This window comes from Schistocerca cancellata, chromosome 2, assembly GCF_023864275.1.
Source record: "Schistocerca cancellata isolate TAMUIC-IGC-003103 chromosome 2, iqSchCanc2.1, whole genome shotgun sequence".
Lineage (NCBI taxonomy): Eukaryota > Metazoa > Arthropoda > Insecta > Orthoptera > Acrididae > Schistocerca > Schistocerca cancellata.
The window spans coordinates 493,657,304-493,670,918 of NC_064627.1; the positions used below are offsets into that span (position 1 = coordinate 493,657,304).

Below are 13,615 nucleotides of genomic sequence, written 5' to 3' on the forward strand. Positions count from 1 at the left end.
TAGTTCATAATTTAAATTTAAAGCACAGGAGCAGAAATATGTTGGGCTGGTGTACTTCAATCAAAATGTTTCATTGTAGAATTAAGTTATAAAGATGTTTAGAACAACTGCAAAGTAAGTCATTATTTTATTATGAAGACACCATTCAGTTTCGACCTTTGTAGTGCCAGACAGGTATTTGTATGTCTCATATTTCGTGCAAAGATGTCATTAAGTGAAAGGAGAGGGTGAAACTGTGCCAAAACATGGCGTTATTTCTAATTATGTAATCCTGAAAGCATGTCATAAATTAGTTCTGATTTTAATTTTCCATGCTTAAGAATAAAATTATGTATTAAATGCAGAGTGAAAATAGTGTAATGCAAAAGGGACATGAAAATACTTATTTTGTGTTTTGATGAGCATCGTAGCTCCATTGCATAGTGTTTTATTACAACAAATTATAAAATTATGTGGTGATAAATGTGTGTAAAATTATTAAATGTACTTAGGTTTAAGTATTTAAATCTTATAAAAAATTGTAAACTGGCTGTGGCCATGTTTTGGAATTATTTTGCTTAATGTAGTGTCACGTGACCTGACTCAAGACTGGGGATATGAGTGGGAAAAATAAGGTCTTTGGTCGTCGTCCGTTGTGGTGGTAAGTTCGGAGCGGCAAAGTGCTGGGAGTGTAAGCATGGACGCCGGTGTATGCAAATAAACTGTGAAGGAACAACGTGAAAGTGTGTAGGTGCAAGACAATAAACCATGTGTACGAATTGCACCGATTATTATTTATCCAGATCAGATTTATTTGTGAACTTAAAAATGCATGGCCACGAAGTTAGAAGTGTTTCTTTTTTAAATAAATAAGTTTCAATCTGAACTTGTATAGTGTACATCATTTTCGCAAGGTTGTGGTATAGACAGTTGTGTATTCAATTCACTGCTGTTCAAAGGCTAGCCAATATATGACTCAGTATTAGGGACGCAAATACAACCGTTCATTACCAACCCCTTTGCAGATGAGCCACATGAAAAAGAAGTAGTGAACGAGCCCGAGTAAAGTTGCAGGTTTTAGCAGGGCTCATAGCATTTGCTAACTCGTGCTACGTGGCTAATCCGGCACTGCAAAAGTGATAATCTTTTCAATTACATACCCTACATTATTACTAGTGGCAAAACCCACTTTTTCCTAATAGGTCTATTAGGCTATATCATGTATAATTTTGAAATTTCTTTATTGTTTGTTTATGGATTTGCGATTTGGTAATGTCAGTTGTCTTTGAGTATTTGTAAAATTGTTACCTAGGAGGAGAAGAATGAAGCTATCTCACTGGCTCTGATTTATAGCTTCTGTTCCTGTTTATAATTTACTACTGTAGGAGTTTTGAATGTTTCTTAGGCCAAGGTCTGTAAATTTATTACACAGTTAGTTGTATTTGTGCTTTACACTTTACCATTAAGAGGATACAGTGGGGTGGGGTACTGCAACGTGCTAATGCATAAAATGTACATCACAGGTGGTGAATGCTGTGTAGAATCGCGGTGTGGTGGCTGAGGTGGCTATTGGGTTATATAATAAGTCAACAGCCAATAAGAGCTCACAAGTCGGAAATGGCCAATGTTTTGTTGATTCTGACAGAGCATATTCTTAGAGGCTTAGTGTTTGAATTTAAAAGCTTGACAATCAATAGTGCTGCTGAATACAGTACACTGGAAATACATACAGAAAGATGAGACTGATTTATAAGTGGCACCAGAAAAGGTGGCAGCTTTGTCATGTATTGCCTTGGTCCGGAACACTTCACATTGACTGCCGTGCTTTTTCTGCCATAACCTATCAGTAGTTGTATCCCAATTGCGCGGTGAAGCTAAACGTCATGTTGGTAACGCAACTGTGGATTACATTAGTGTTTCCTCTCTCGTGACTACCCTTTCCACAATAGCCTAAAACATTCCCTTAACTCAGCCATCACCCTAACTGTGAACCTTCTGTCTTTTGTGCCACTTATAACTCATTCAGTCATATCAAATGTCAATAGGGAAAAAACAGAACAAAGTCAAGTGAGACATCGAGTAAGAATATAGAATCGAGGTAACCTTACTAGAAAGAAACATAAAATCAGGGAATTTTTAGCATGGCTCTTATAGGTTTTTCACAGGGGTTACAAATTTATGACGTAGGGTCATGAAAAACGTAAGATTGGAGAATGTAAAATCGAATTTCCACTGTAGTTTCTCTCTTTGTTGACTCCATTTTAACGTGTTATCTGGCTGGACCCCAAGGAATCTTAGTTTGAAAATGAGGAACAGATTTTTTATTAGATTAAGACTTAAAGTTGGCAATGAACCACTTATAGGCCTTTTGAGGTATTGTCAGAGCTGACTTTGGACCATTCAGTAGTAGCCTTGTATTGTCAGTAAACACTTTCGAACTGTCCTTTGAAGTCATTAGAATATCATTTACAGAGGTTTCATTAGAATATCGTTTACAGAGGTCTCATTAGAATATCGTTTACGGAAGTTAATAACAAGAGTAAGTCCTTATGGGACCCCACATTCCTCATCTGAGGTTAGTTTTGTGTCTGACACAATCTGATAATGAGACCCTCTACTTTTTGTTATGTAGGTAAGACTTTATTGATGGAAGAGGAATACCATTAATTAATTAATGTGTGTAGTGTGCCAAGTACAATTTTATAATCTACACAGTCCAAATGTTTCACAGGGTCAAAGAATATACCAGCAGGGTAATTTTTCTCATTTATCACAGTGAGCACTTCATTTGTGAGGTCTTGTATTGCTGTCTCTGCATAGAATCCTTTAATAAAGTCAAACTTGGAGACAATTAACAAGTTCTGCTCACTTGAACACTTTAAAAAAGATTGGAAGAAGTGACATAGGTAGGGACAGGAAAAAATCTTTTTATTTTAAGGCCAATTTCAGTATTATATTCTGCTGATTTTGGCTGTGGATGTCCAGAAACAGCCTCATAATCAACCACATTTTGAGTGTCATGTCAGAGTCACTGCTCTTGACATGGTGAATTGAAATAACACTATTATTCATGCACACCAGTACATCACAATGTGAAAATTGCTTCTGCAGCCATCAGTGAGCTTTACAAAAGCATGTGCAATGATTGAGTGTTGCCATAGCCATGTAAGCGTGTGTGTGTGTGTGTGTGTGTGTGTGTGTGTGTGTGTGTGTGTGTGTGTGTGTGTAGTAGTAGTAGTAGTAGTAGTAGAGTACATACTTTTTAGTAAAAAGAGCTTGAGCTCCAATGACGATGAACTTATCTCTGCACCATACGTCAGTCTGCCTTATTTTGCGCACTGAAAATCTTGGATATTCACAGCTGTGCTCAAGGTGGGTTCCATGAGTGCACATAACAGTCCACAAGATCAAGAGAAAAGCCATTTCATCTGAGCTGTAGGAGCGGTTTTCTTTTTTTGGGCAAATGAAGAGTCTTTCCTATCATGGGTCATTATGGATGATGAAACTTGGGTGCATCACGTTAGACTATCCTAAAGTGGCAGCACCCACAATCTTCACAAAACGTGAATTCAAGGTGCTTCTGCTGGCAATTTTCTGTTGTTTAAATCATATTTATTAAAATCTGTATTTACATTACTAGCTGAGTACCTAGAGTTGTCTGATACATATTTATTCCAATCTTGTATTAGTCTAGCTTCTCCTTCCCTCTTTCTCTATCCACACTCCATCCGTCTACTACTCCCCGTCTCGCTGTCCGTCTGCCCCTCCCCATCACTCCATTCCTGTGTTCACCCCCTCCCCTCTGTTGCCCCACCCCCTTACTTGCCCTTCTGTTGCTTCCCACTCCCCAGATGGTGGGGAGGCGGCAGGGACAGACAATTCTCAGTGTTGAGAAGAAAAGTAAAACTCCAATTTCAGCATTAAATAAATATCAAATACCAAATTAATAACTTCCTCTCTCAGATTTATGATATTTTTACTCAAGAAGAGGGAAAATGCCAAATTTTGTGAAATTTTGTAAAAACCATCAATTTTGCACCATAATGCTAAATATTCCAGACTTCGCATTATTTTTCACTTTATCATTTACGTAAATTTTCCTTTCTCTAGATATAGGTCTATAAATATAAGTGATTTTCTTATCTTCAGTTTTGTAGTTGGTTATTATTATAGCACATTTAACTCTATCAGGAAAGTTGCCCATAGTCATTGGTTGATTACAAAGATAGCTTAAAGGTAATCCTATCAAGTCTGCACAAGATCTTATTATTTTACTAGAAACACCACGATAGCCAGCAGAATTTGTACTTTCTAATGACATTATGAATTTTCTAATTTCCTTAGGTGTTTCTTTCTTAAAACTATTGTCTGTCTGTGGTGCATACGGTGTCTGCACAAAGAAATAAGCGTTTGTTTATTTATTACTGGTGCAATGTTTGCTGCCACTGTGAGGAAGGAATCATTGAATCTGGTGGCTAATGATTTGAAAGTATTGTTATTTCTGTGTAACTGGGTCAGACTGTGAGGGACTGATCTTCAAATCTCCTGAGTTATGCAGGCCTGCATCATTGTCAGACTCAAAGCTTGAGTCTGCTTATAATGTTCTTTTATTTTTGATGCTCCACAGAGGCTTTCTGTTTCTCTCTCCAATACAAACATTTAAAACACCAGAGCACACTGATATGGAGATCTCATAGTCTCAAAATAAAGGAGACCTCAGTGCAGGGTCATTGTATTTTAACCTGACCCCAAAAAAAAACCCATGCATTTTTTTGATTAAAAAGAAGCCCAAAACCCAATAAAACCTCATTGTATTATGAAAATTTCTTTAAAATACAAAATATTACATAGTTAGCCTTACACAAATAGCCACTATATTAATTGAAATCAACTGTTTACTGTTGCAAGAATTTGTTTTATTAATATTTTGTTTTAACTTTCTTGCAGTATAAGAAACACAGTTAAATGACATTTAAACTTGCAGAAAAAAACTCTAACTTGGTGTAGAATCATAATTACTGTAAAGTACAATTTATGTTCCACAAAATTTTGGGAGAACTGCCGCATGTTTGTAACTTCCTGCCACAATATTTCAGTGCAGAGTCTTCTGGCCATCTTCAGGTGATACTGGTGAAAATGCACTGAGCTCTGGTATTTAAGGCCCTGCTGCCACATGCGTGGGGGATTCATTTGGCATTGCGCATGCACGGCTTGAGAGTGTTTGATTCTGATGTGCCTCACACCCTCTTTGGTGAAAACTTGCTGCATCAGTATCAATTTGATTGTCTTCCCGTGGTTCCATAACAGAACTATGCTGGCTATAGATCTCCTGAAGATGGCCAGAAGTCTCTGCACCAAAATATTGTGGCAGGAAGTTACAAACATCCAGCAGTTCTCCTGAAATTTTGTGAAACAGTATGTACACCGAAAAAGTTTTAAATCTCACATCAAGTACAATTTAGTTTAAATACCAAAATTATTAATCTTCACTAACTTATCGGTTCGTCTCTCTCCTAAATTATTTCTTAATTTTGACCAAACAAGCCCTAGGTGGGTAAAGATTCTATCTGTGGATGCAGTGCTGGCAGGGCAAGAAATGAGGCACAATAAAGTAGTTGTAAGAATAGGTTAATATTTTTAATAAATTCATAATAGGAAATTAAATTGAACTATTTAGTCATCAATATGAAAACAATCTGATAAAACGCAGTTTTACCCACTGGGTGTCTTTTTTTATTACCCAGGTTTTTCTCAGACCTGTCTCAGTGGGAAACAGCTAAAATGTACTCATCTTTGTTGACTATTATGTGGGACAAGTGACCAGTGGTTGAGCTATAGAGGAGCTCAAAGAATGTACTTCAACATTGCTCACTATCATTACCCCAAAGATATAAATATAAGGCAATCCACAAACCAAGAGATAGGTGTATATATTTTGCACAAAATTTCATAGTAGTAAAATCTTGTGGTGTTTCACTTGTTTTTACTTCCTGACATAGACTGTTAGTTACGTTAAGATTTCTTGGTCACTGGGGAAACATTCCAGTCACCAGTCTGCACAACAAGAATTGTAGGAGACACATTGTTATAATAAATAACATTGACTGTTGGAGATAATACTGCTATTAAATTAATAAGAAAGATCCAGAATCGTGTAGAAAACTAAAAGTGAAAAAAATTGGAAGTAGCTAGAAGCAAACCTGTTACCTTTCTATTCTAATTCACAATGCTAGCAATTATGCTGTGGCTTTGACATGGCAGTAGTGCCCTGTTATATGGTATACACTGTGTAAAGGCTATATCTACTGTTGTAATAGTAAGATATTTAACTATGTCAAATTGTAACAAAAATGACTCGCTTTTGATGGTTCATCATTTGCCGTAACGTTGATACGGTATAATATCAAAAACATCAAAGACACTCCATGCAGTATGACAACTCCGAAGTTCTGCTTGTGACATAAACCGATGCTGCGTCTCGTTGGTCACATTCCTCACCACGAGGCAAAATGTAACATGCCAGATTCTTCATTTCGTGCTTTGCATTGTTGTGGATTGTGGGATTCCACACTGTGAGAGGATGACTTAACACAAGATCTTCATATATAGGATATAGTTTCTTAGTATTTTATATTAAGTAAGAGACTTCATGGGATGCTCTTAAGTGCTTCTAATCAACAAATTTTTGGATTTTTATAGACTTTTCGAATCTTCTATAATTCCAGTATCTATTCAAATTACTTTACAGGTGTATTGGAATAGGAAGCATGTTTTGTAAGTAAATGCCTTTAATTTTTGCTGGTTTCAGGCTTTCACTCATTAAGCATTTATTAAAAATCAAGCATAGAGGTCTGTCATGAGTATTTCAGGGAATAAAAGTAGATCTAGTTTCCTCAAACATTTCATTCCATTTTCACTTTATTTGCATAATAAGACATAATGTCTACAGTTCTATTTATCTACACCTGATACAGATGGATGGTCCTAAAACTACTGTTTGGTGGGTTTTCTGCCATACATAAAGTACTGACATAGTAAATGGTAGAATTAGTGGTAGTATTCTGGTTACTATGGAAATATAGTAAGACACTGATTGCATATGCAAACAAAGCAATCAAAATGAGGTAATGCCCAATAGGTACACAACATACCTAACATACTAATGATCTTAACTGACAAAGACTGCTAGGGAAACTGCCGTGGGCTGTGCTTACTTGTGGTAGTCTACAGTAGCCTTTGGTAGTTTTACAGCTCTTGTCCCATATGATCAGTATTATCTGCTGTCTTGTTCTTTGACAGATTTAATTTCATACTTATCTGTAAGATACTATGGATTATTTTTGGCTCTGAAACAATACCAGTCTGTAAATTGACAAGTCTTACTTGCCTCTTACCTCTCTCTTATACTGAAGCACAGTAGAAGCACTAGACTATGTGATGTAGAAAAAAATTAATATTTAGAATTCTTTATGTTATGTACTGAACTTCTAAACAGGTACACACTGTAAATAAAACTAAACAACTTGCTAGATCATCAAACAAAACTAGTCACAAACTGTTACTAATTGATCATACATGGCTGCTGTTAACTTCAACATAGCTAGTCCATGAGCACAATTGTTGGAAGCCAGTGGAATTTCCCCCTAGATTGGCGGATGAACATTACATTGGCATGTAAACATGAGCTAAAGTTACAGCTAACACCAAAACAAAGGAATGAGTGTTTATAATGATGTTACTGTGATAGTGTGCAATAGTTTTCAGTCAGTAAGAGCATAGCCCATAAAAGGCAACGTTCTGGGCTTGAGTCTTGCTCCAGCCTACAGTTTTAATCTGTTAGGAAATTTTAGATTTTATTTATTTGCGCCACTGAGATCTCTTTTTTTTGTATTCACCCAAAAAAAGTGAAAGCAATACTACGATTGTTTTGTAAATGCAGTTCTCAATGCGCTGTTTGTAATTATACTGCGCTCTTGTTAAATGCATTGAGCTCAGGAGTCACTGTGTGACAGTGGGTTAGCAATAAAATATTTTTTTTAATGTCATTGTTTTCCTGTCAGAATGTTCAGTTTTTATTTCACTTTTATATTTCAGGGCTTAAGCTTTTCTATAAAATTAATATGCCCTTAGTATACTAGCTTACCCGGAGATCTCTGGTACATTTGGAACTATTGTTACAGATTCTTGTACAAAGCATATATATATATATATTTTAGATATCTATAAGATTTGATTCGGTGTGATATCAATCTGGTAGCGCAATCAATCACAAACATAGAGATGGTTCAGTACCTTTCTGCAAATTTTGCCCTCAAGAAAGGAAACGTGTTCACAAATGTACCATTGTTTTTATACACTGTGCAGTTACATTAATGTGACCACCTGTCAAAAGCCTGAATAACTGCTTTCTGCTGGATGGACCACTGTGAGATGCTCAGGAAGAGTTTCAATGAAATTCTGAAAGGTGCCGACAGGGACGTGGAGGCATGCCGACCCCAGTGCTGTGGTGAGCTGTGCTAGGTTTTTTGGTCAGGCCTCCACGGTGTGCAAGGCCTGATCAATGTGACCCCACAGTTTTTTGATTGGATTTAAATCTGGCTAGTTTGGCAGCCAGAGAACTGCAGTAAACTAATCCTGTTGCTCTTTGAACCATGCATGTTCACTGTGAGCTGTATGATATGTTGCATTCTCCTGCTGGTGGATGTCATTGTGTTGAGAAAAAATAAGCTTCACATGGTCCCCAAGAATAGATGCATACTTGGTTTGATTCACCGTGCCTACCAGAATTAAAAGATAACCCAGGGAATGCCGTGAAAACTTTACCCACACCATAATGCTCCCTTCTCTGGCCTGGACCCTTCTGATGATTGTTGTAAGGTTTTTATTTTCAGACGTTTCATGCCAATGGATAGAAAAAACATGATTCACCTGAAAAGACCAACTGTCGCCACTCAAGGGATGTCGTGTCCTGTACATAGCAACATTAGCGACATTCACTGAACGATTTTTGAGGAGACACTGTTGGTAGCCCCTTGGTTTGTCTGGGCAGTCATTTGCTCAACAGTTGCATGTCCATTCACCCATACATATCTCTACTGATGTCATTCACCCCTGTCACCTATGGCCCATGGTGCACTGCAATTGCCTCTGTGCCAGTTTTGGATAGTGCCATTATGCCACTCACCGTATACTTTAACCATGGCAGCACATAAATGGCTTCAGGGTGTATTTGCCCTTAGACAACGAGGAAATCCAGAAAAATCAAGAATTTTTTTCATCCAGGAAAAATTCTAAATTTTTTTAAATTCTGGGAATTTGTCATTGTTTTAGTTTTCTGTGTCTGCCAGCTGCATAATGTGTCAAAGGCTTTAGGATGAAGACTATGCAATACTTGAATGCGCATTGGGTTTCTTAAATCATGGATTGTTTGCGTCTCATTCAAAACTTAACACGTTGAGAACTAGCCACCCAGAAAAATTTCAGGGCCAGAAGCCCAGACATTTATGCCAGTATTTGAAATTTTGATGTCACATTTGTTTTGGTATATCTAAAGGGTAACACATTAAAAAGGCCAAACTTCAAGGTTAATTTTTCATATTTATTTGAGATCTCTCTTAGATTACAAATTATGCATTAACAATGGCAGAAAATATGATTATTGTTAAAAAAAATAGTTCAGGTGAGTTCTTGAGCAATTTCACACATAATTGGCTTTTCTATTGAAAAGTAAAAGTGATTGGTGGAACATGTATTCAGCCAGGTAGCCCACAAAATGTTCGGTCACAACAGTGAAATCTATGATCATGCTTATCAAAATATCCAGTTGCTGCAATTTAAGCTGTGCTCTTAGGATCCTGCCTAACCACACTCTTGATTTAAACCATTAACTTTCACATGCATGTGTTCGGACTACTTAATAGTGATGTTGCTATTGGCTGACTGCATCACATATCCTATGCTCTGAATATCTGCTGTCATTGAGTGGCGAGACCATGTAACATGAGCTGTGATTGGCTGAGAAAAGTGCCTAGCAGTGTCGAATTCAGTACTTTGGAAGCTACTGTGCTATATTAGGGGAATTCATATTTATACTTTTGTAATACAAAAATATGTAGTGCGCACATTGCTGCACATCAATGACGGTTCCAAAATACTTTTTTTTGCTGGGTTTGTTTCCTAAAGTGCTGGGAAGTTCTGTGCTGGTGTATAAAATGTGTACCAGTGTACCATTCAAGATTGATAAGTTGTATAGTTCCAAGGGAAAGTATGTTGTCACTTAATACAGAAAAAAAGCATTTTCACCTGGAACAAGGGTATTTTTAACTGGGAAAAATCTGGTGTGGTTTTTTGTTGCATCTATACACCCTGAGTTTACAAATTGAGATATTCCAGGAATGTTTTCACTCTTGACCTGAGGTGAAAGACGGTGAGCATGCCTTTTTGGACGTCAGATAAATTACTCTGTTTCCACATTACGACAACAACTGCACTATTTTCCTTGTCCTCCAGACAATATATATATCTTCCACTGCTACTGCTGCCAGCTGCTGTCTTGAGTAGTTATTGCACACTGATTTCAAACATTGACGTTTGTCACATTAATGTTACTGGATCATGTACTGATCAGCCCAACCCCTGTACATCTTCACAATGAAGATTTTTGCATACATTAATTAAAAGTGTGTAATTATACTGCCAATATAAATTTGAAGTGGTTAGTGGAAGAGGTGCTAACTCACGAGGGTATATTTTGAGTTAGTGCATATTATATGGTTGGCAGTCATTATTATATTCTCAGAATCCTGGAGTTCTTTCACTCTTGTTGCCATTCTCCTTCGCTGCTCTTCTAGCCTTCCTCACCCAATCTCTCTGATTTTGTTTCATGATATAACCAGTATCTTTATACCTTTCAAAAATAGTAACATGAACTGAGCCCTTCAACACCTTTTTGCTTGTAATTTTCTTGTATTTTTCCCTCAAAATCCTTGCTATGTACTTCTCATTTTAAAGCAGTTTATTTTCAAACATATTTTGAGACTGAAAACTGTTCTTGTTTGGGAGTCTTGATGATATTCTCTTGTTGCTTCTACGTATAATGATTTCATTTTTGCTGATCTTCATGTGGATGTTTATTTGCTGTTTTTAATTTACCTCTAAGTAAATTTAAGTAAGTTCTTGTGCCTCTCTTGTAGGTTTTGCAGCAGAAAGGATCACGGATGTGAGATAAACTGCATAAAAGGTTACTACAAATTGAAAATGAGATCAGTTGCACAAGTGGCTCTGTGTTCACCTATGAGGCACCAGACTGAACATTTGAACCCATGAGATTCTCAACACTGAAACATGTTCTTGGAGTGTTAATTTTGGGATGCTTTATGCTTTGCTCTACGCAAATTCAGAATGTGAACTTTATCAACAGAAAGTTATTAGTTGGTTTTCAAGAATGAACTCTTAAGTCAGTTGTTTGAAATGCAGTTGGCCAGGTTAGTAATTGGAATGCTACTGCACTAGGAGAATTGAATGGAATGGAAACACATTCTAAACTGTGTTACGTTTAAAATAAAAATAGATTAATTAAATAATGGTGACTTTCACTGAAATGAAAATTAATGTTACATTTAAACAAAAAAATACACATTCAATTTCAAGTAAAAATAGAATATAATAGAAAGCCTGTTACTATAATATAAAATGTAATTGTGTGTTTTTGTTATTTATACCTTTATTTATTGAGAACTGGCACCAGGTGCTCAGCATTTTTGTGTAATTTGATTATATATCGTGTGAAACAATCTAATTTTTACCTTGCTGTAAAATAAATGTACAATTTTGTAAAAAAAAAAAAATGTTATCTGCAAGAGTTAAATGATCACAAAGACGATTATTTTGTAGTTGGAATGTGAAATGAATTGTGCAGGTTCTGCATGACAAGTTTCAATTTGTCACTACCTGTTATTTAATTATGTTTATACAGAATTTCATTTTCCTTATTAGATGAGGAAATGAAAAATATGAATGGATTCCATTTGAGATATTAATGATCAAGAATTCTTTGTTCATATTGCACTGATGTTTATAGTGCTAATAGTGAATAAAACTCACTCTGTGTGTGTGTGTGTGTGTGTGTGTGTGTGTGTGTGTGTGTGTGTGTGTGTGTGTGTGTGTGCGAGCGAGCGAGCGAGCATTGCGTGTGAAGCAATTTTGTGAAAGGGAGACATGTTTACTTGTTTTCTAAAAGTATTGTAAATGCTCCTGTTATAAATTAATAAATGTACCTTTCCTTAACACTTTATGTGGATTATTGATTTAGTCATCAGTACATGTGTTGCTCACTTATTTTTTGTTTCAGACTGTGTCATAATTTCAGTTTTCTTCTCAGTACTTCTGAAATAAAATAAACTATAAAAAATACTTGCTGTATATTGTATATACCTTACAATTCATTTTAAAACATGCTGTGCTACTGTTTTGCAAGTAAAGGAGAATATTTGTTTCAGTGCAACGTATTTAGTGAATTACACTGGCTTATGTAACCTGGCTCATTGTTTCTGCAGAAAAATACTATTAATGAATAATGTGTGAGAGGTGCTGGTCAAATTAAAATATTATTATTATTATTATTATTATTATTATTATTATTATTATTGATTTGGTAGAATTTTAGCCATGCTATCATTGATCCCTTAAATAACACCCTATTTAATACTGCAAGTGCAATTAACTATCATTGTTCAATGATGAATGTAAATATTGTGCAAATAACACAGTGATCGTATTCACTCATGAGTGATTAATGTTCTGCCCGTAGTATTTTATTTATTTAACCTGGTCCAATTAGGACCTTTAGGACCTTTCTTACATCAGACCACATACAAATATAATAAACAATATAAATAAGCCACCTACAAAGCGTTTTACATTACAGTTTAATTAATGAGTGATTTTGATTTAATTAAGAATAATAAGTGAAAGGATGATTTATCCATATTTACAGGTAACTGAGGCCATTTGAAATAACAGTGCTGACTAGGAAAATAATAATAATAATAATAATAATAATAATAATAATAGTAGTAGTAGTAGTAGTAGTAGTAGTAGTAGCGAATGGCAATATAATCAGGAACACAGCCAAAAAGTGAAGTATCATGGCATACTGAATCACAGGAAATGTAAATTCAGTTAGACTGCCTCAAGATAAATACTCTGGGATAAAGTATTGTTAACAAGTAAAGGATCCATAAAAAAAGGCATATATTACTGATGTTTCAAGCAACTAAGCATTTACTGTCGTTTTGAAGCTCGGCACATAATTCTTTTTCTTGTACATTAACATATAAGCTCTGCAAGCCACCATAGGGTGCATGGCGGTGGGTACCTTGTACCTGTCATTTCCTTTCTTGTGCCACTTGATGAAAGAGCAAGGAAAAAGCATCTGTTTATGTACCTGCATAAGAACCCTAGTTTCTCTCATCCTCATAGTCCTTATGCTATATGTGCATTGGCAGCAACCGAAATGTTCTGCAGTCAGCTTCAAATCATGGTTCTCTTAATTTTCTCAGTAGCGATTCGCAGAAAGATTGTCGTCATCTCTAAAGGGATTCCCATTTGAGTACACGAGGAATCTTTCCAATACTTG

At 36.0% G+C, this 13,615-nt stretch overlaps 1 protein-coding gene across 1 annotated transcript in view; it reads left to right on the top strand.

Annotated features, from left to right (window-relative positions):
• Positions 1-12,266, top strand: part of LOC126162018 (BTB/POZ domain-containing protein KCTD5) — an 80,974-nt gene extending 68,708 nt beyond the window's left edge. Inside the window, exon 5 of the mRNA XM_049918243.1 lies at positions 11,172-12,266. Within this exon, the coding sequence (XP_049774200.1) occupies positions 11,172-11,201 (30 nt within the window). The 3' untranslated portion in view covers positions 11,202-12,266. The remainder of the gene's footprint in view (positions 1-11,171) is intronic.
• Positions 12,267-13,615: the final 1,349 nt, after the last annotated feature.